General features: G+C 34.2%; 3 protein-coding genes across 3 annotated transcripts in view; all 3 read left to right on the forward strand.

The window, feature by feature from the left end:
- Positions 1 to 1452, forward strand: part of fam184ab (family with sequence similarity 184 member Ab) — a 109074-nt gene extending 107622 nt beyond the window's left edge. Inside the window, 1 exon segment of the mRNA XM_042778348.1 lies at positions 1329 to 1452. Within this exon segment, the coding sequence (XP_042634282.1) occupies positions 1329 to 1410 (82 nt within the window). The 3' untranslated portion in view covers positions 1411 to 1452.
- A 1360-nt stretch (positions 1453 to 2812) lies between these two features.
- LOC122149032 (DNA helicase MCM9-like) lies at positions 2813 to 13102 on the forward strand. Its single transcript, XM_042778186.1, is given in 7 exon segments — positions 2813 to 2879; positions 3827 to 4209; positions 9566 to 9888; positions 11325 to 11406; positions 11828 to 12031; positions 12696 to 12814; positions 12961 to 13102. Coding segments are annotated over 6 exon segments (1104 nt in total). The 5' UTR covers positions 2813 to 2879; positions 3827 to 3890; the 3' UTR covers positions 13018 to 13102.
- Positions 13103 to 13744: 642 nt separating this feature from the next.
- Positions 13745 to 17340, forward strand: LOC122149064 (DNA helicase MCM9-like). Its single transcript, XM_042778349.1, has 7 exons — positions 13745 to 13793; positions 14320 to 14490; positions 14655 to 14855; positions 15840 to 16043; positions 16175 to 16257; positions 16342 to 16423; positions 17336 to 17340. The coding sequence occupies exons 1-7, from the start codon at positions 13745 to 13747 to the stop codon at positions 17338 to 17340; spliced, it is 795 nt and encodes a 264-aa protein (XP_042634283.1).
- Positions 17341 to 21032: the final 3692 nt, after the last annotated feature.

The following is a 21032-nucleotide window of genomic DNA, read 5'->3' on the forward strand; positions in this document are numbered from 1 at the left end:
TGTTTTTACTTTATTCTGTTATTTAAAGAAGAAACCAATCCAATGTAAAGTTAACATTTGAGGCTTAATACTATAGAAAAGCAATACAGTTTTTTCAGTTTGAGTGTTTTCAGCTTGTTTATTTTCATATAAAAATATGGCATGCAGTTGCTTCAAACAATGGAATAAACATCATTCGATATAAATTGTGATAATCGTAATTACAATATCAAGGGAATAATCGATAATCATGATTTTTTGTTATAATCGTGCAGCCCTAATACATTCTCAAAAATAAATGATACAAAAGTTTCAAATGGGTACACCTCTGTACCTTATTTACTCGTAAAAGGGTGCATATTAGTACTTAAATGGTACATATTAGTTCATTTTTAATGGGTACCCACCACAGTGACAGCTTTTATGCCTTTTTCTGAGAGTGTATTATGCACATTAACATCTCAAAACATCAAGCTGCAGTCTGATTCGCTGGATTTAAATGGTTTTCAGCAGACAGGGGCTATGGGTGTTGATCTTTTTGATTCCAATTTACTTCCTGAATTTGAAGTTGTTTGAACAAATTGGAATTTGAATGTAAGGAGATTAAAATTAATTGAAGTTCAAAGAAATCCATGTGACTATGACTTTAAAGTTTGAATGTTGTTTGATAAATTTGAAGATGGATGGATGGATGGATATATAGATTTTGTAAAATATGATAAAACGGTAATATTGATTAAATTTTTCCATTTAAAAATTTTATTATAAATACCTATTTTCTATGTAATATATATCATAGTGCAATTAAGTTCAAAAAACATCATGTATTCAAAATATATCTTTTGTAACATAAATGTCTTTACTGTCAATTTTGATCAATTTAATTGCTGAATAAAAGTATTAATTTTTAAAAAAAAATTCAACTTACCTGAACTTTTTAACAGTGTGAGGAGATAGACTCGTTTGTTTCTTTAACAAATAACGGAAATTTCTTTTTTTATGTTGATACTATGATCATTTGTACCATATTCATAACTATGGTATTTACATAATATGTACCATTGTACCTTTTTTGCAAGTGTAATGGGCTATTGATATCACTCTGGGATCTCACGAAAAAAACACTAAACACACACACACACACACAGACACTAAAGTAAAATAAAATAAAAACACATGAACAGGACAATCAACTACGCTTTGAAGTTTTCAGTACTGAGAAAAGCTGTAGTTTAGCCCAGACTAGTTAGCTGTGGTTTCGTAATTCTCTCGGCGTCTCTTACTGTCTATTTTTCCTATTTTCCCCCCCTCCATCTCTGTCTCTCTCTTTCTGTTTGTTTTTTCCTCAGCCCTCCTGAAGGAGAAGAATCACCCATCACCTCTCCAGACCCCCAGAGACAAGAATGGTTCGCTCAGTACTTCTCCTTCTGACTTTTGCAATTAAAGAGCATGTTGACCAAACCAAATAAAAAAGACAAAAAAAAAATTATATATTATTTAACAAAACATCTTTTAGTTTTTTTGTTTTGTTTTTCTCCCCACTGTGAATGGGTTTCTGTTTTTTACAGTGATGATAGGTATGTCTGACATTTCATTTACTGCAGTTTCTATAGAGTGGTGCATACGCTGCTATTTACTATGTTTAAAAGAAAAAAAACAACACTAATTACAACAACAGTATTGTCTCCTCTGTATCTAATTTTAGAATGCCACCGTAATGACTTTGTTACAGCTGCATTATCAATTTTGGTAGGATTAAACTGTTTGTATGGATGTCTCAACACAGAAATAATGATGTCTCACTAATTTTAAAATAAATGCATATTTTATATTTATATTACTGGTGTATGCGTAAGAATAAATAATTATTGTGACATTTAATGAAGTGTGTCTGTTATGTGAGTGAACTTTTACCATTCAAGGAACCAAAGCAAAGAACATATGATTTAAAATGCTTGTATTTTCATAAACATCAACACATAGTGCTCTGAAACAAGGAAAAATAAACACTATTATTGTCATTTGACTTTTTTCTTTACAAAAACCCTCCACAATGACTTATTGAAATTGAAGAGAGAGGTAAGTTTGTGTGTGTGTGTGTGTGTGTGTGTGTGTGTGTGTATGTGTGTGTGTAATAATAATAATAATATATATATATATATATATATATATATATATATATACATATATATATATATATATATATATATATATATATTTTTGTGTGTGTGTGTGTGTGTGAGTGTGTGTGTTTATGATCTGTAGAATGGAACATAAGAGAGAACAAAGGCTGTTATCATTATTATTATTATTATTTTTTATTTTTTTTGCATCAATTTAAGTGTAATAGTTTAAATATCTATTATTTTTGCAGAACCATTTAGGCTTATTCATTTACTTATTTAAAGTTATGTATATAAGTTATTTAGAATTTAAATAAATACTTTTTCCTTAAGATAATCAAAAAGAAAAAAGATGGATAAGTGCATTTTATGTTTAATTTCATACCAACCTCCACTTAACTTTAAAGGACTTTTATACTGGCGGTCAGTGGGCGATGTTACCAAGTCGCACGTTTTCCTTTCACTGGGTTGTACCAAGTTCAGAAACGGGGGGTGTATTATTTATTATATACTATATAATTGATCACTGCCAACATAGACATAAAACTGGCGAATCAACCAGATTATATGAAAGTAAAACTAATTTTTGTAGTATTATGCAGTGTTTAGAATGAGTTATCTTGTGCCAGAATTCAACGTTTGTCCACACGTACTCCCCTACAGTGCAGGGAGATTAGGATAAAGCGCCAAATCTGAAATACGGACGAGAAGAAGGCAGAGACCCACATTCGTGAATGTTTGTTAATACAGGCTTGTAACATCTGCTCTTCCCTCCAGGTATGTCAAATACTGTTGGGAAGGAAATATTAATAGGGCATTTTATTACCCTTGTAGGTTTCTATTGTTTGTAAATTTTTCCTCAAGAGAGAAATACAAACAACAGAAATGGTTTGAATGCATGTTATTATGAGTCACGAGCTGCCAAACAACGTGTCCTTAAAGAGCTTTTGCGTACCTTAGTTTAATTATTATTCATGAACTTAAATTAATCGAGAGACTGCATTAAAACTGCATTGTGATTTCATAAAATAATTTGCCACCGTAGGACTGTTGAAGTGCAAAAAAGACATTAAATGTGTTTTAAAAAGTGTAAGGGTTATTATTATCGCTATGATGATTTATTACTTATTATACTTATTATTTTTAAACGTAAAAGAGTAAATATAAATATAATGTTAGAAAACAACATGTAACTTCACATTTAATTCATACTTTTTTGATGAACATGTACTAACTATATGCTTAACAGATCACTTAAGCATATAATTATTCACAATGTTTTCCATCATTATGAAAAACCTTGAAATATTTAGGATAAGGGTGTGTCAGGAAGTTTTATAGTCAACACATGTTTTTTTTTTTTTTACTTTTTTTTTTTCTTGAAAAAAAAAATATAGTCAATTAAAATGCAGTTTTCTTTCTTTCTTTTTTTTTTTTTTTTTTTGTCTTGGTGAATATCTGTTAGATTCATTCAATTACTTTTCATTCATTTACAAATCCTTGTCTAGTAATCACAAATAACTTGAAAGGTCATAAATTTGTCAAAAGGTGTGGGAAACCCTGAATCAAACGGTTAAAATAATAATAAAAAATGTACTTATTCCTTTATAAAGTTCATTTTTACATACAGAAAAAAATAACGTTAAGACTCTCCAGCTGCTATGATACAAGTGTATGAATGTGTAAGGGGTTTAAAAAGATGAGCTGTAATATTCTGTATGCAGAGACCATCGTCCGCTGCTCTCTTGCAGAATTCTTCATGTCTGAGTGATCCAGTTCCTTCTTCAGATGAACATGATGCTCAGTCCGGATCAGGTGTCCTTCATAGGACTGGCGTTTGAGACTTATGTGATGGAGCACCACAGGAATGAGATCCTACAGATCTTCCAGGAGGCCAGTGGAGATGCTCACTATCCTGTTGTAGTGAATGCCATGACCTTATTTGAGGACAATATGGAGGTTGGAGAGTGTTTCAATGCGTTCCCCAGCCAGGTGCTGCCTGTATTTGACAATGCCCTACACAGAGTGGCCCAGACCATATCTCAGTCTTCTTCCTCACCGCAGGAGAGTTTCAAACTCAAGCACAATCTGCATGTTCGGATATCAGGTAGCAAGTATAAGAACATCCCGTCTTTTAAAATGACACCTGTATCAGGACTCAACAGCCAGTTTATATGTGATTGTGCAACTTTCTGAACAACCTGACACAACAACCACTAACATAAGCTTGGTGAGTGAAAAAAACCTGGTGGTGAAATTATCTTTTCTGTTAACTAGTGGTGCAGAAATTGAACCATCTTCAAATTATTTGGAGAAAATATAAGGATTTTTTTGTGTGTACAACATTCCAAATCAATGATTAAGGAAGAAAAATAGAATAAAAATAGAGGTAAGAATAATCAGTAACACTTTAAAAATGACTGTTATAATAATTTTATTGGTTAATTTTGTAAATGCATCATGATTGTTGTAAATTATAAATAAAGTAATTTCTAATCCCGGACTAATCACATCCTTATATAACTAAACACACACACCACACACACACACACACACACACACACAACACCCCACACACACACACATATATATTTATGTGTGTGTGTGTGTGTGTGTGTGTGGTGTATATATATATATGAATTTATAAGATATATGAATATCTTATCTCATACATGTACATTAAAACTTTATAAAACATGATTACATTTATATTTAATTCATAACTTAATAAAATTGTATTAATTATTGTGTTAATAATGATTAAATAATTATAATATAATATTATAATGATAAAGTTGTTTATAAACTTATATTTTATTTAAAAAAATTCTCTATACTCTCAATTAATCTCATTAAGTAATTTTTAAACATGAGTACATGAGTGTTTCCTTAAAACTTTATTATAGTGGATATTCAAGTATGTACACATTAAAAAAATATTATATATATATATTATATGTCATCTATTGTATATATTCAAATAAATTAAGCATTACATTTTAATGACATTACCTTATTAAAGAAAATCAGTTTTACCAACTTATCTGTCCAGGTACTTCAGTGTTTTTGGCCTCACAATAATACTGTAAATAGGTATAACTCCAGGGGTATCTCGAACTAGAGTATATGCTATAAATATTTACAGCTGTATCAAATTAAAACTATTAAGGCCTGTTTATGTATGCAAAACTGTAAACAGTTCTTCTGTTGCCAATATGACATGTAACTCCCAGTGATCAGAAGTGGCTTGTATATGGCTGACGGTTCTCTCTTTGGTAATGGTAGATCGTGTGCTGCCATAAAGCCGCAGAGTGCCTCGACTGCTTGTTGCATCATTTGCTTGCAGCCTATTAGTTGTCAAGGCAATGTAGAGGCTGTTTCTCTCTACAGGCAATTAGACCCCAGCACACCGTGGCAGACAGCTCGTTTGTCTGCCGCGAACCATTATTCTGTTACATGGGTCGCTTCCTCTGATCTAGTGTCATTTAACCTGCTGGATATGCTGATGTGTTTTTCTCTGCCTGTAACTACAGTCCGTTTACGCATCGGGATGTTGGCTCACTGTGAGAGAGAGCTGGAGAGAGATCAGATGAAGCTTTGAGGAAGCTGGTCAGGTCTGAGTGCAAACACTGCTGATGTAACAACAAGATGAGCAACGGCTCTGCAGGAAGAGTATTGATCAGCATCTGAGGAGAGAGAGAGGACGTCTCAATAACTGTCAGTGAGCGAGGTCAGACAGACAGACATGGGCTTATGGAGGAAAGAACCGCTGAATGAGGCTCTAAGGAATATTTCATGAAAATTCTGTCGTAAAGTATTTACTGATCAGACTAATCATTTACATTCCGACTGGTGCTTGGTGGCAACTAAAAATAAAATGTTTTTTGCATGTTGATGAAAATTAAAATAAATGCAATGTTAACAATGTGCCAAGGCAAACTAACTGAAATAAGATGAACCATGAAATTACTAAGTGGAAAATCAATAAAAACTTAGAAGGACTAAAAATGTTTAATTCAAAACAAAATACTAAAATATAATATAATATAAAAGTAAGGACAGCAATAATAAAAATGACAACAGCATATAACAAACATTACTAAAAATTGTAAACAAAAAATGTAAAAACTGAAATATTAAAATACATTCCATTTTAATATAGTATCAAGTATTTATTAGTAATCCTACTATTATTGTTTAGTAATTATAATGCCGAGAAAAAAAAGTATAAGTAGAAATTATAACTATTAAAAAAACTTTTTAATTAATTGCCAATTAATTAGCAATGTTATAACTAACATTACTAAACCCTAAAATTACTAAAATGGTAATTAATAAAAGTATACTAAAATGGTAATTAATAAAAGTAACATTAAATATAAGATAAACTGAAATAAAAATAAATTAAAACGGAACTACTAATATATTAAAAATGACTGATAGCAATAATAAAAATGTGAAAGCACATAAAATTACTAAACATTTAACAAAAATAAAACAAAAAAAAAAAACAAAAGTATGACAATAAATGCTATTTTAAAATATTAGTAAAAAACTATAAAATAATATTTAAAATAACATTTTATTGTTATAATTTTGGTTTTATTATTGTGTGTGTGTGTGTATATATATATATATATATATATATATATATATATATATATATATATATATATATATATATATATATATATATATATATATATATATATATATCGTATATATAAAAATACTAAAAATAAGCATTCAGGTTGGAAACAGCTTAGCAATCACCATTTTACGGTATCCTGGCATCGCGTTGTTGATTTTTTCTACATGGAGCTGAGGAACACCACTCATGTAAAATGAAACACATTGTAAAGATGGTCCGTCTCTGATGGATGTAGCCAAGAATTTGAATGCTGTAGGGAGTGTTGTGTCAGCATAATCAGCTGACTGACCTTTCCTGCTCCCTGGATTGTTTTATCCATTTGTGGACAAAGCGAGAGATGATAATAGCCGAGTGCAGACTCCAATACATGATCCATCGTGGCTGTGAATAGGAAAGGGGTTCTGAAAATAGGACACACAGTATAATTTAAAGCCACAGACGTTGGCATACACGAGAACAAGCACGGCGGTGGTCTGGAGTTTCATGCTTTGGTGGAAGTCATAGTGAGAAATTGTGTATCCAGTGGTGTCTCTCAGCAAACCTGGGGGTAAATATCTGTGTTCTCCTGAAACGGTGTGACGTGCCTGTAGTTAAAAGAAAGAAAGGACACTCAGTAAAGGTCAGGCTGGGTGTCTAGCTAAAATATTGCGACTTTTAGCCTGTAGGCAGTATTTTGTATTGCTTTTTAAATCAAAGGAAATGTCAACTGAATAATTGTTGGCAAGTAGATTCAAAAGCAGTACTTCAGTAATATAAAAATCTAGTTAAAAATCATTGAGGCATGTTTTTTTTTTCCTCATTGTTTTTAAATAAACAAAATATTGAATTTTCATGTATTTGCGCTAAAATAAGTGCATAGAAAACGGCAATATTTACCCACATACACTACTGTTAAAAGGTTTGGGGTCAATTTTTTTTAATGCTTTTAAAAGTAGTTTCTTATGGTTGAAAATTCAGTAAAAAAAACGGTAATGGTTGGGCAAATATTATTAAAATAATCTATAATACTGTTATTATTTTAATATTATTTATACACTTAATTTGTAATATTAAAATTACAAATGTTAATTTATTCCTTTTTGATGGCAATGTTGAAAAAAAACTCTGCTGCTTAATATTTTTGTTTAAAACCCTGATACTTTTTTTTGAGTTCTTAAATGAAAGTTTTAAAATAAAACCATTTATTTAATATGTTATTCATTTATTAAGTGATTTATTTTTTGGGGTAAATATGTAATAGTCATTTACTGTCATTTTTGATTAATTGTAACTTCAATTTAACCCTGCTTATAAAAGAAGTTCTTTCCCAAAAATTTTTTTAAAAAAATACAAAACAATCAAATTTTTAACTTTATTTATTTTGGTTTTATACAATTTTTTTTGACATGTAGGTTAAAATATTATGGTAACCTCGACAATAATGTGCCCATTAGGTTAATGTTAGTTGCTTGTATTAACTAATATTAACTAACCATGAGCAATACTTTGTTACAGTATTTGTTTTAATCTTTGTTAACGTTAGTTAATAAAAAAGACAAATGGATCACTGTTAGTTCATGCCAGCTCCAGGCCCATTAAATAATATATAACAGACACAACTTTTAATTTTAAATAGATGGCGTTTGTAGATTTTGGAATTAAACCATTAAATAAGATTAATAAATGGATTGGAATTTGTTTTTTTCATTGTTAGTTTCCCATTTACTAATATAATACACTCAATGTGTAAAAAACAATGTAACCTTATGTGTTAAAGTGTTACCAGCATTGTTTTACTCTCATACAAAGAAAAATTGTAATGCCATGAGAAAGGGATTTTTGTGTACATTTTCTGTTTGTGATTATACGAGTACAAACTCGGAATAACAGCTACGAGGTTTTGCTAAGAGAGGTTTAAAACCAGAGAGACTGTGTCCATTTAAAAAATAGCCATTTTCTAGCCTATGGAAATAGATCTCTCAGGAATTTTTGTAAAAAAGATTTTGTTTGATGTGCTTTTAAAAAACTTTGTGTTTTTGGAAAACAGTGGTCCAAATCCTTACCATCAGTTGCAGATTTGCACGAAGGTGCGTTTAATCAAAATCATGATGATGAATATATCATGAATTATTCAGTGTTTCATCCATCAACGAATCTGATTATCTAAAACACAGCAGACGGAACGTTAGAGAGGAAGAGTATGAAGATTGTTTTAGATGACGTGTCGGCACTGAGAGGAGAGGCTTGTGTTTGAATCCCTGAGGTATGTGGATGGATTCGTATTGCATTGTGACGAGGCCCAAAGTGCTTTTCTCTCGTGTTACTGCAGGAGATGATTGCCGTCTCCTGGAATTACGTGACCCTCCAATCTGTAGCCAAATGCAGACGTGACTCATTTCGAAAAAACACACTTTTATTGGCAACCCATTTTTTTCCGCAGCCACTGCAGTCTATGTGCTGTGGTTAGAGGGGAAAGATAAAACTGATGGCAGTTTTATTGCCTTAAGTAGCTTTGGACATTTTTTGGTTGTTCTTTCTGCTTTATGTTTTTTCTTTGATGCAAACCATGCGAGGGACAGGTCCATAATTGAAATATTGAATGTTTGCTTCCGATTTTAAAATTATTATGCAAGAAGTGAAAGAGACTGTAACTTGCATTTGAACTTTTCAGGAATGATATGCAGCGCCATCTAAGCAGTAGGACAACCATAACTTTTTCCAAAACCAGAGTCCTAGAAATCTGTGGTGAAATAATACTGGACACCTAGTGTTTAATGTAAATTCAAAATCCAGTACATGGCTTTTTTTTTTTTCCTTATTACCACATTTGCAGGTTTACCTTATGTGTCCTGACTGACCAGAGATCACATTCCTCAAGCTAGAGATGTTTGGCCACTTCCTGTCCGTTACGCGGCACGGTTCATCCGCACTAGTGTGACCAAAGTGCTGGAGTTTGAGAGAGACTACATGTGCAATAAATGCAGGCACGTGTTCTCTGTGGAGGCTTCGTTTGAGCAGTTTTTTACCACCTCACATCCACCCACAAGCTCCCCAGTGATGGATGGATGTAATTCTTTCAAATTCACCTGCCTGTCAGGAAGTGACGCCCCTCCGACCGCCTGCAAGGACTACCAGGAGATCAAAATCCAAGAGCAGGTAAGATGTTGTTGTTTATTCACAGACAGGCAAGCTGTAGCAACCTGGTGCTAAGAAATAGTTTCAGGTCAGTTTTTTTTTTTTTTTTTTTCAAGAGGAGGTTTGGGGGGCAGATAATGAAACACCACAAGCATTGACCCTTATGCAAGGGTATAGAATTGGTAGGGACACTACACGGGATAGTCAATAGTTTTGAATGGGGAAAAATGCAACGCTCAGTGTGGACGATCTATCTAACGAAGCCCCGCCTTCTGAGTAAAAGGGCCAATCCCTAATCGGTAAAGTCAGCTGCCGTTAGAAGTCCCGGTTGCTATAGAAACAGTCAGCGTTCTGAGACGTGCGCTCAGGACTGCGCACTGGCTGGTCTAGCCTGAAAAATACGCTATTTAAGCAAAAGAAGCAACATTTACAGTAGTTGTCTGATTTCATTGGTGATTTCAAATATGGAATTTAATCTTAAAGGGTTAGTTCACCCAAAAATGAAAATTTTCCCCATTAATTATCCACCCTCAGAACATCCTAGGTGTATATGACTTTATTATTTCAGATGAATCCAGTCGGAGTTATATTAAAAATTGTCTTTGAATCTTCCAGGCTGTTTATCAGCAGTCAGCGGGTGTTGCAGTGCTTCAATCCAAAAGAAGTGAAATTAAAGCGCCTCAAAAAAATGTGAAAAATGCCTCAACACCGGCTCCGGGGGTTTGAACAAAGGCCTCCTGTAGCGAATCAATGCGTTTGTGTTAGAAAAATGCCCATATTTAAAATGTAATAATTTAATCCAGCTTGCGCTTCACTGTTGTACACTGAAAGCAGCTCCGGGGCGGATGACGTATGAGGTCGCCTTTGTGCATGCGGCGCTCAGAAGCGCAGGGGAGAGGTCAAAACAACTGTCCACGAATTTAGAAGTACAACGAGATTTGTAAAAGAAGGGTTGATAAAAGCCAGAGGAGACTGGTTTTCCTTTGAGCTTTCTTTGCTTCTGTGAACATTGTTGGTTTTCAAAGACTCCCTGGCGCATGTTGACCTCTATGCGTTCCCCCCCGAGCTGCTTCCGTGTACAACTGTTGGCGCAAGCTAGATTCAAGTGACTATTACATTTTGAAAAGGATATTTTTACTTACAAAACCGCATCGATTCGCTACAGGCGGCCTTTGTTCACCCCGGAGCCGTGTGAGGCCCTTTATATTATGAATGGAATGCGCTTTATTTCACTTTTTTTTGGACTGATGAACTGCAACACCCTCTGACTGCCATTAAACAGCTTGGAAGATCAAAGTCGATTTTTAATATAACTCCAATTGGATTCATCTGAAAGAAGAAAGTCGTATACACCTAGGATGGCTTGAAAGTGAGTAAATAATGGGCTAATTTTTATTTTGGTTGAACTACCCCTTTAAGCTTGGCGAACAGTTTTGGAGAATTTGATGTTTCAACAGGTACAGAAACTGTCGGTGGGCAGTATCCCTCGATCCATGCTCATCATCCTGGAGGACGATCTTGTGGACAGCTGCAAATCAGGTAAATGCTGAGTACTGGTGAAAATAGAGACCGGTCTGTAGTTTATCCATATATTTACTGGCTTTTAATATTTTGACAGTGCGTGACTGAAATCTGTATCTCATAATTGTTCTGCTCACCATTAATACTGCATTGATTGAATTCAGACCTAAACTTCCGGTTTTCAGTCAAGTGCTTTAGTGCAATAACAATAAAATTGTAAATAATAAAAAATGTTGTTGAATGTTGTAGAATTTATTTATTTAAATTAAAATGTATTTTAATTATATTTCAAAAAACATCAAATTATGTGCAAATTTTTAATCAGAGAGTGTGTTGATTTTTTTTTTTTTTTTTACTGTTATAATAATAGTAACATTCCTCAGGGCAACATCATGTGTCTTTTTTTCCCTTGTATGATGGTGTCATGTGGTTCTCGCAGGCGATGACATCACAGTGTATGGAGTTGTGTGTCAGCGCTGGAAGCCGCCGATGTTTCTGGATTGCCGCTGTGATGTGGAGATTGTGCTGAAAGCAAACTATATCGAGGTCAATAATGAGCAATCCACCACAACACTGGTGCTAGAAGACATTCAGAAGGAGTTTGAAGATTTCTGGGACAGTCCACACCATGACCCCATTGCTGGTTGGTGTCTTTTAAAATATTGAATCTGGGAAACCCAGTCTAGTAAGTACAAATAAACAATGATGGCATTTTTAATATGTCTTCTCAGCATTTAAAAGATTTCTCTCTTTCTTATTGCTATCCAAACTCAATTATGGTCACTGTAGAGGAAGTTCAGTTGATTAAGAGCATGAAACATTGTAATCTCTTGACAATGGTGTTTTCTGAGGCACACTATCACTATTAGGCTACTGTTGCTCATAGGGTTATTGGGTTAGGGGTTTGCACAAATCCCTAACTGCAAGTATAAACTTTGGCATGGAACTCAACCTGTATCGTTTGGTGCTGAGAACATGAATAATACCTCAAATCATGTGGATTTTTGAGCAAAAGTTTATTACTTTTCTAAATAGTCAAATGTATGGTTTTCACATGGTGGATTTTAGAAAAAAGTGGGAAAAAACATAGGGAACCACTTAGTAATGGACTAGCAACTGCTTAGAGGACCTTAACAGCCACCCAGAACATTTTAGCAAACTCCCAAAACACTCAAAACACCATGGCAACATCCCAGTACACCATAGTAACCTCCTAGAACAACCAAAGCAGTGAACTCATGGAATTCAGTGTGGGTTTGAATCATAAAATCTTTCTTATTCTTTCTCTCTCTCTTGACATTCTGAAGGCAGGAATGAGATCTTGATGAGTCTTTGCCCTCAGGTGTTCGGCATGTACGTCGTCAAGCTGGCTGTTGCTATGGTTTTGGCAGGTGGGGTACAGAGAATAGATGCGTCTGGAAGCAAGGTGAGAGGTATGCATTCACATTCCACATAATGGGCAGTCTGACATTTAGACTTTCATGAAACAAAGTTCAGAGGTGTGCTTGAAAAGTGTATTGCTCTTGTAACTAGATGTGAATAGCTCTTACTCAAAGTATGCGCTCTGTTTAGGAGAGTCTCATCTGTTGCTTGTGGGCGATCCAGGCACTGGGAAGTCACAGTTTCTGAAGTACGCGGCTAAGATTACACCACGCTCTGTGCTCACCGCAGGAATCGGATCTACTAATGCAGGTTCCACACATTCTTCTGAACCTTACATCACCATCTCATTAACATTCACAATAAGCACAATGTTCTTAATAGCATAATAGTATACTTTGCTTAAGGGAAAGCTCACCAAAAATATCACCCCCCATGCTGTATGATTTTTTTTCTTCTCTTTGCAGACAAAAGATGATCTTTTAAAGAATTCACCCATTTGCCAAACATTTGACATTAACCATTGACTTCCATGATTTTATTTTTACTTGGGAGTCTTTGGAAGTCAGTGGCTACCAGCAAATGTTTGTTATCCTAACATTCTTTAAAATATCTTCTTTTGTCAGAAAGAAAGAAACTCATATGGGTTTGGAACAACTTGAGGGTGAGCAAATGATGAGAAAATATAAATTTTGGGGTAAACTATTCCTTTACATGTGTGGTATTTGTAGTGTACGCAGTATGCAGAATTTCTGAATGCACATTCAAATGTGCAGTATACAACCAGAGCTGATATACTTTTGTTAAATAAGTCTAAATGATTGAATGTGATGGTTAAGACATTTATAATATTACTGAGGCTTTATATTTTAAGTAAATGTTATTGCGAACTATCTATTCATCAAAGATGCATGAAATGAATTATTGTGGTTTCCACAAAAACAATAATAATAGTATGAAAAACCTGCATATTAGAATGATTTTGAAGGATCATATGAAGACTGGACATATGGACACTGAAGACGGTAGTAATGGCTGCAGAAAATTCAATTTTGCATCAAAGGAATAAATTGCATTTTGAAGTATATTAAAGTAGTTATAGCTGTTTTAAATTGCAATAATACTTTCACATATTTTAGTGTATTTTTGATTAAATAAATGCAGCCTGGGTGGGCATAAAACATTTTTAAAGATTCAGAATAATTAAAAAATTGTATCAACCCAAAACTTGGTAGTAGTGTATTTATGTAAATTAATATAAATAGTATAGTTCTTCCTACTCAAACCCACTAAAATTTGTGAAGAAATAGGAGCTAAATAGAGCCAGAATCAGACTTTGTGTAGTATGATGTGGTGTGCAGTGTCTGATGGGTAATTATTATTTTTTTGTCTATGCCTATGAAGTTAAATATTGTTGTACACTTGCTCCCTGTGCAGTTTGCAGTCCTCTTCAGATTGCTGCATATACATACTATTTTTGACACATACTAGGCACTATTAAGTTCTACTGTGCTGTTTCATCATTGTTTGCATGATTGTGATGCTGGTCAGGTCTGACAGTGGCGGCTGTCAAGGACTCTGGAGAGTGGCACCTGGAGGCTGGAGCCCTCGTTCTCTCTGATGGAGGCCTGTGCTGCATCGATGAATTCAACAGCATCAAAGAGCATGACCGCACTAGCATCCACGAGGCCATGGAGCAACAAAACCACCAGCGTGGCCAAAGCTGGTGAGGGGCTGGGGGAATAATGTCACACACCTGAGTCACAAAAGACTAGAGGGGGAATACAAAATTTCACAGAAAAAAATCATGCATTTTTTATTTATTTTGTTAACCAAAAGCTTGTGTGCATCACATTAAAATGTCCCAAGTTCCTCCTCTTTTGTAGAATGGTGTGCAAACGTTCCATACACCACCATCCTGGCAGCTACTAACCCAAGGGGGCAGTATGACCCTAATGTGTCCGTTTCTGTGAATGTGGCCCTCGCCAGCCCCCTGCTGAGCCGCTTTGACCTCGTACTGGTTCTGCTGGATACTAAAAACCCAGAATGGGACAAAATAATCTCCTCCTTCATCCTACAGAATAAAGGTTTGTCCCAGAGAAAGAATCTTTTGTTTTTGTAATATCAGGGTTTTCAAAGTAGGTGCATTATCCGTTATATTATTTATATATTATATAGTTATATTATATTATATTATTATTATATTATATTACTGTATATCATATTATATTATTACTGGTCATATTATGAAGGGCAAAAGAGAAAAATATATAAATCTGAATATATATTTGTAAATCTAATAATTCTAAATATATAAACATAAATCCAAATATGTAGTTTATAGCTATATATTTGGATTTACATAGCATTTTTATGTATTGATTTATGTAATTCTATAAAATATTTTTCAATTAATAAAATGATTATAAATAAAATATTTGTATTTAAATCCTTGTATATTTTATATATAGTATTTCTATATTATTTTACATAATATAAAAATTTCCCACAAAAAAATTTAAAATAACTTTTATATAAAAATTCACACACTTTAATATAAAATCATCTTATACCAACATAAAAATTTCTAATACATACCCTAAAAAAACTAATCCATCCCTAAAAAAACTGATTTTTTTTTTTGTTTTTTAAATCTTCTTTTGAATCATGTTTCTAATTCCATGAATATGTTTTTTGATAAATTTTATATTGGTACCTGACTCATATAATACATGTTTTTTTTGTTGTACATGGCAAACAAAAAAATGTCCTTTATGAGGTGTCATCTGATGTGTTATTGAATCAGACCCCCCCCCCCCCCCCCTCCCCCATCCCATCCTGCCTGATGGGAGATTTGATGCTTGTTCAGTCTTCGTTATTTTCTCAAGTGATGCCACTTTGATAGGAAAACCTGTCCCATTGAGGGATGGATCACCCCTCATTTGACTAAGAGTCTCTTTGATACTGACTAGACGTTAATGGTGAAGCCTTACCATTTATTGCATATTTATAAAATATTCATCTTAGTCTCTCCCCTTCTCTCAACTCTCTTCCCTTGTGTTTTCCCACAGGAGCGCCGAGTGAGTCTTCATGTTTATGGAGTATGGAGAAGATGAGGGCCTATTTCTGTCTGATCAAGACTCTTAAGCCTTGTATGACACAGGAAGCAAACACCATCCTGAGCCGCTACTATCAGCTGCAGAGACAGAGTGACAGCCGTAACGCCGCCCGGACGACCATCCGCATGCTGGAGAGTCTCAGCCGTCTCTCTGAGGGTCAGATGCTCACATGCAGCATAATATCTGATCTCCCTCCCTCTGCTTTTCCACAGAATTTCAGTTGTTATTTGCTAAAAGCCATCTGTAAAAACTTAATACCCATCTGACCGTCTCTCTGTGTGTTTCAGCTCATGCCAGGCTGATGTTCAGAGAGACGGTGACAGTAGAGGATGCGGTTGTTGTGGTGTCCGTTATGGAGTGCTCCATGCAGGTTTGTTTTATTACTACTCCCATCAACCAGAAGCTATATTAAATTGTTGAGAACTTAATGAGCATGTTTTTATGTTTGCCTCAGGGAGGCGCCCTAACTTGGAAATGTGAATGCTCTGCACACCTCTTTTTCCTGATGACCCCTATGAACAGTATAAAACACAGTGGTGAGATAACTGAAAAGATAAATTGTGCGACTGTGATAAAAAGTTTTATGTATACATATAGATATATAATATATAATATATATATATATATATATAGTATATATATATATATAATCATATATATATAATATATATTATATATATATGTGTGTGTGTATATATATATTATATATATATATATATATATATATATATAATATATAAATTTTTTATATAATTTATATATTTTATATAATTTTTAAAAATATAAAATAGTATCTAATATAATAATAATATTTAAATATGACCAGTGTGTAGTGAATGATTTATTATGGTAAAATTTAAAATTAATTTTCATTCATGTTTCACTTTAAAAATTATATATGAAAGTAATAGTGTGTTTGTGTATGTATATGAAGGAAATGTATTTTGAAATACAAAAAAATACAAAATAAAATGTATTAATATGTAATATTAATTAATTTTTGTTTGTGTGTGTGCTTTTATTTTTATATATATAGTATATATATATATCTATATATATATATATATATATATATATATATATATATACACATACATATACACATACATACATAATGTGCGTACGTGTCTATATAGTGTGTGTGTGTGTAGTATTTCATATAATAATATAAATAGTAAATTTTATTTCATTAGAATTTATTTTATTTTATGATAATATATTTTAATTAGTAATATGAATCAAATATATTGTCAATACAAAAGTAAATATATTAGTATTAATATTAACATTATTTTAAAATATTTGAATATATTCAAATATATTAATTATGTTAAATAATATATTATATCTGATGTATAAGAGCGCATCGAAAACTTACCTAAATTCATCGGAAGCCCTTTCAAAGATCTGAGATTCCTACTAAGAACAGATTTTATGTTCCTCGTTAGGCTAAAGAACAGAAGACCGGACTCCCTTAAAGTGACCGAATCACGTACTGACCACACTGTCCCCCCCCACAGTGAGCGTTGCCAACAGTCCGAATCACAGTAATGTTGAGATGACCACTGATTCAGACCCTAGTTTGGACTGGTTCCACTCCTTATCCAGCTCCGTTTCACGGACCTCCCCCGTCATTACTTCCACACAGAACACCACCACAAACACTGGGCAGGATGGGGTTGCCTAGCAACAGCCGTTCCATACACCACAAAGGTTCTGTGTGGGAGAAGAAGGATGAGGATTCATCTGTGGTTGAGGCTGTTGTGGAAAGGGGCTCCAAAAAGCTCAGAGCCAGACGGCTGAAAGAGATGAAAGCATCCCTCCTGCTGAAGGTGGTAAGCGTTTTAGGAGAGACAAGCGACAATTTTAGAGAAGTTGTTCTCCCACAGCACACCCAAGACAGGGAAGAAACCGTCAAAAAGGAAAAACACAGCCACCAGTCCTCCTGACATAGACCAGGAGGCTGATTTTCAGAGCCGAGAGTAGAGAGGATTTACGAAAGTAAACTCACAAACTTCACATTCAAGCCCAGAGAGAGAATGACTCACGCCGATCAGTAGGTTGCAAAAGCAAAGTGCCAAAGTGGGGACGGTGCATTGGGGGGTGAAACCAACTGTACCTCAGATGCCAAAAAAACAGGCCAAAAGAGCGAATCAGTCAAGCTCACGTCCTCCAGCAGAGGGCAGCAGAGCTACTAAGACACTCCGGCTAGGAAGTCACAATAAAACCAAAGTTTCCTCTGAGGTCTTGAATGATGAGAGCACAGCTCAGAAAGGGACGTCTGAGGACACTGAACATCAACAACAGCTGCTGGTTCAGAAACTGAATAGTCTCTCTCCGGGTCAGAATAATAGCAACACTAATAAACACCCACAATCCCCACAAAGGACAGACTACACAAAGGTGAAGGTGGCCAGGTTCAACCCTGGCCAAACTTTCCAGATTCTCTTTTATGGGCTCATCTGAGGAAAAGACCAGTGATGAAATAATCCCAGCTACAAACAAATGGCCGTAAACGGCACAGTACAAGCAAAGTGCCAACGAATCTGCTTTTTGAAGAGCAGCGACACAAACAAGCACACAGACCAAAAAAAATATACCCACAGATGCGAAGACATCACAGTGCAGACGGGCAACATTAGGACAGAAACCTCACAATAGACAGGAAGACTCCGGAGAGAGCGCTACAAAGAAGAGGAGATGTTTGAATTGGGCTCCGCAGGACTCCTCAAAGGTTTTTTCACTGTTCAGCTCATCAGTCATAGACGATGAAGATCTAGACGCTGACTGGAACTGATGTAGCAGGAGACATTTGTTTAAGTGTGTTAGCAGTATATGTATTTTTTTTTTATGCAGGTGGTGTGTGTTTTAAGGCTGCCAAACAGATTCTGATGTCACAGTAAATAGTGTCTATTTGCACTTTTGTTTTTCATTTTATTCAATATCAATTACATATTTATGGCTGGTTTTGTTTTCTCAGTAATTAATTTTTTTTGTTTTAATTATGTTTTAGCAATTTTTATCTATATATATATATGATATATATTATATATATATATTATATATATATATAATATATATATATATATATATATAAAAATTGCTAAAAACATAATTAAAAAAAAAAAATTATTTGAACTGGATCAGTTTGTTCTTTTTTTTTAAATCTTTAGTTTTTCACATGGCTATTATTTACTAAATAACAGGGAGCAAATTATATGTTTTAATCATTGTTTTTTTGTTTTAAAAATGATAAAGAAATCACCTTATTTTGCTTAGATGTACTTAAAACTCATTTGATCAGAACTGTGATATTAGGACCATAGTTTCTACACCTTTATAGCATTTTTCTGCACTAAAATCCCACAAACTTATATTGGTGAACAAAGTTTTTTATGTACCACAAACTTGAAGTTTAATTTACAAGACAATTTTTCATTCTCCTTCTACTTAAAATCAAACATACCGTTTTTGCTACTACTCCTTTGAGATTTCTATAATTAAAGTGGGCGAGCCTCTGTTATGATTGCAGCGATTGCCCTGTTTCTTTGCTGAATACCAGATAGGTTGTAAAACCAGCTGGGGCAGTCATGTTCATTTCCACATGGTTTGGTTTTGCAGCCCATGAAAAAGATCACGTAACCAAAACAGACGCTTTAAATGCTTATTGGATAGCTGTAAGAGAGAGTTTTTCAGGTTTGTGCACAATTCATCTCTTGAGAGCAATGAATGATACCATGGTGAAGAGATGTTGTCTGTCGTCATGGTGACGGATTGCATTCCAATTGGGAGTTTAGGGATGAAGTTACAGCATTCGGGTGATAAATAGGATCATACCAGGATCTGCTGCCGTCCCCCGCCAAGGTCAAAGATCATGGATTAAGACCAAAGTCAAGTACATTTTACTTGTTTGCCATTCAAACCTCTTTTACCACATGCAAGAAATATAAGGAAATGAATCATCTTATAGGGCTCTATTCTACTGTCTGTGTGGTGAGACTATATGATATGTCTATTTTTTATACACCTAGCTGGTGTTTGTAATAAGTGCTGTATTTCTTTAAAAAAGGACATGCTTTTATTGATGCTTGTGTTAATATGTGACTATTAGCTTCTGTTTTGCGTCGTGAAGCATGTTATGAGATCATTTCCATTGACTGGCTGAGTGCTAGTGAAGTCTAACCTTCTGTTGGAGAGGGGTCAAGGTCTGTACAGCTTCAGTATTCCTCTCAGAGGAGAACTGCGGCGTAAAGAGAGGCTGAAGGTAAGATGAGACGTTAATGGAATCCGAAACTTCCTGCAGAGGGATCACTGGCCTTATCAATAATGAAGCGTTATTGATTTAATGTCTCTGAATGTGCCAACAAGGATCACCCAAACTCACCATTACATCATCGCATTTGGCATCTTTGCAGTGTTTTAGCGGATTGAATTTGGACTTTGTCATTTAAAGCTTTTTTGCAGCAATATGAACAATTTTATGTCTGGCCTGTTTGGTGAGTCTGAAAGGTAGGTAGATAGATTCTACAGTTTATTTATAGTTAAATTTTAATTCCCATATCATATATATATATATATATATAGTATTATATATATATATATATATATATATAAAATACATTATTTTTTTCAATGGTTTTTTTACATTGTTTTTAATAGTTTTAAATATGTAACTAAACAAGGGATTTTCCTTTTAGGCCTGAGCTAGTACACACACTTATTTTAATGTAAGCAGGGAAAACTTTGAGTAAGAGTCATTTATACTGCAAGCTGTAATTCTGTAAAGATCTTCTTCTGTTGCACATGAATATATGAACAGGACAGAACTGAACGTGTTACTCTGACAGTTAGGGGTGTAGCTAGATTACATAAACCCAGAGGTGTAATATGAATGTTGGTTTTGCAACTCTTCACTGAAACGCTTCAGGGGAAAAACAAACAATCACTGCAAATGGCAGGTTTATGGGATGTGTCATGAAGCAATCTCTATTCTGCTTTAGAAAACGCAATAGTTTGAAACTATTTTTGTGATAAATATAAGCATGTTTTTTAACACGGCAGGCGTGCATTTGTCACATTAAATGAGTGTAAAGTTGGGCAACACATCCTCCTCAGTACGGTCAGCCATCGCCTGTTTACTGGAAA

The sequence above is a fragment of the Cyprinus carpio genome, chromosome A20 (genome assembly GCF_018340385.1).
Source record: "Cyprinus carpio isolate SPL01 chromosome A20, ASM1834038v1, whole genome shotgun sequence".
NCBI classification, from domain to species: domain Eukaryota; kingdom Metazoa; phylum Chordata; class Actinopteri; order Cypriniformes; family Cyprinidae; genus Cyprinus; species Cyprinus carpio.

Bases quoted from the DNA above. Each gene is read 5' to 3' on its own strand.
- LOC122149064 (XM_042778349.1), top strand. From the start codon at position 13,745: ATGATTTTGAAGGATCATATGAAGACTGGACATATGGACACTGAAGAC. The intron at 13,794-14,319 runs GTAGTAATGGCT...GATGCTGGTCAG, and splicing joins ACATATGGACACTGAAGACG to GTCTGACAGTGGCGGCTGTC. The intron at 16,044-16,174 runs GTCAGATGCTCA...TGTGTGTTTCAG, and splicing joins TCTCAGCCGTCTCTCTGAGG to CTCATGCCAGGCTGATGTTC.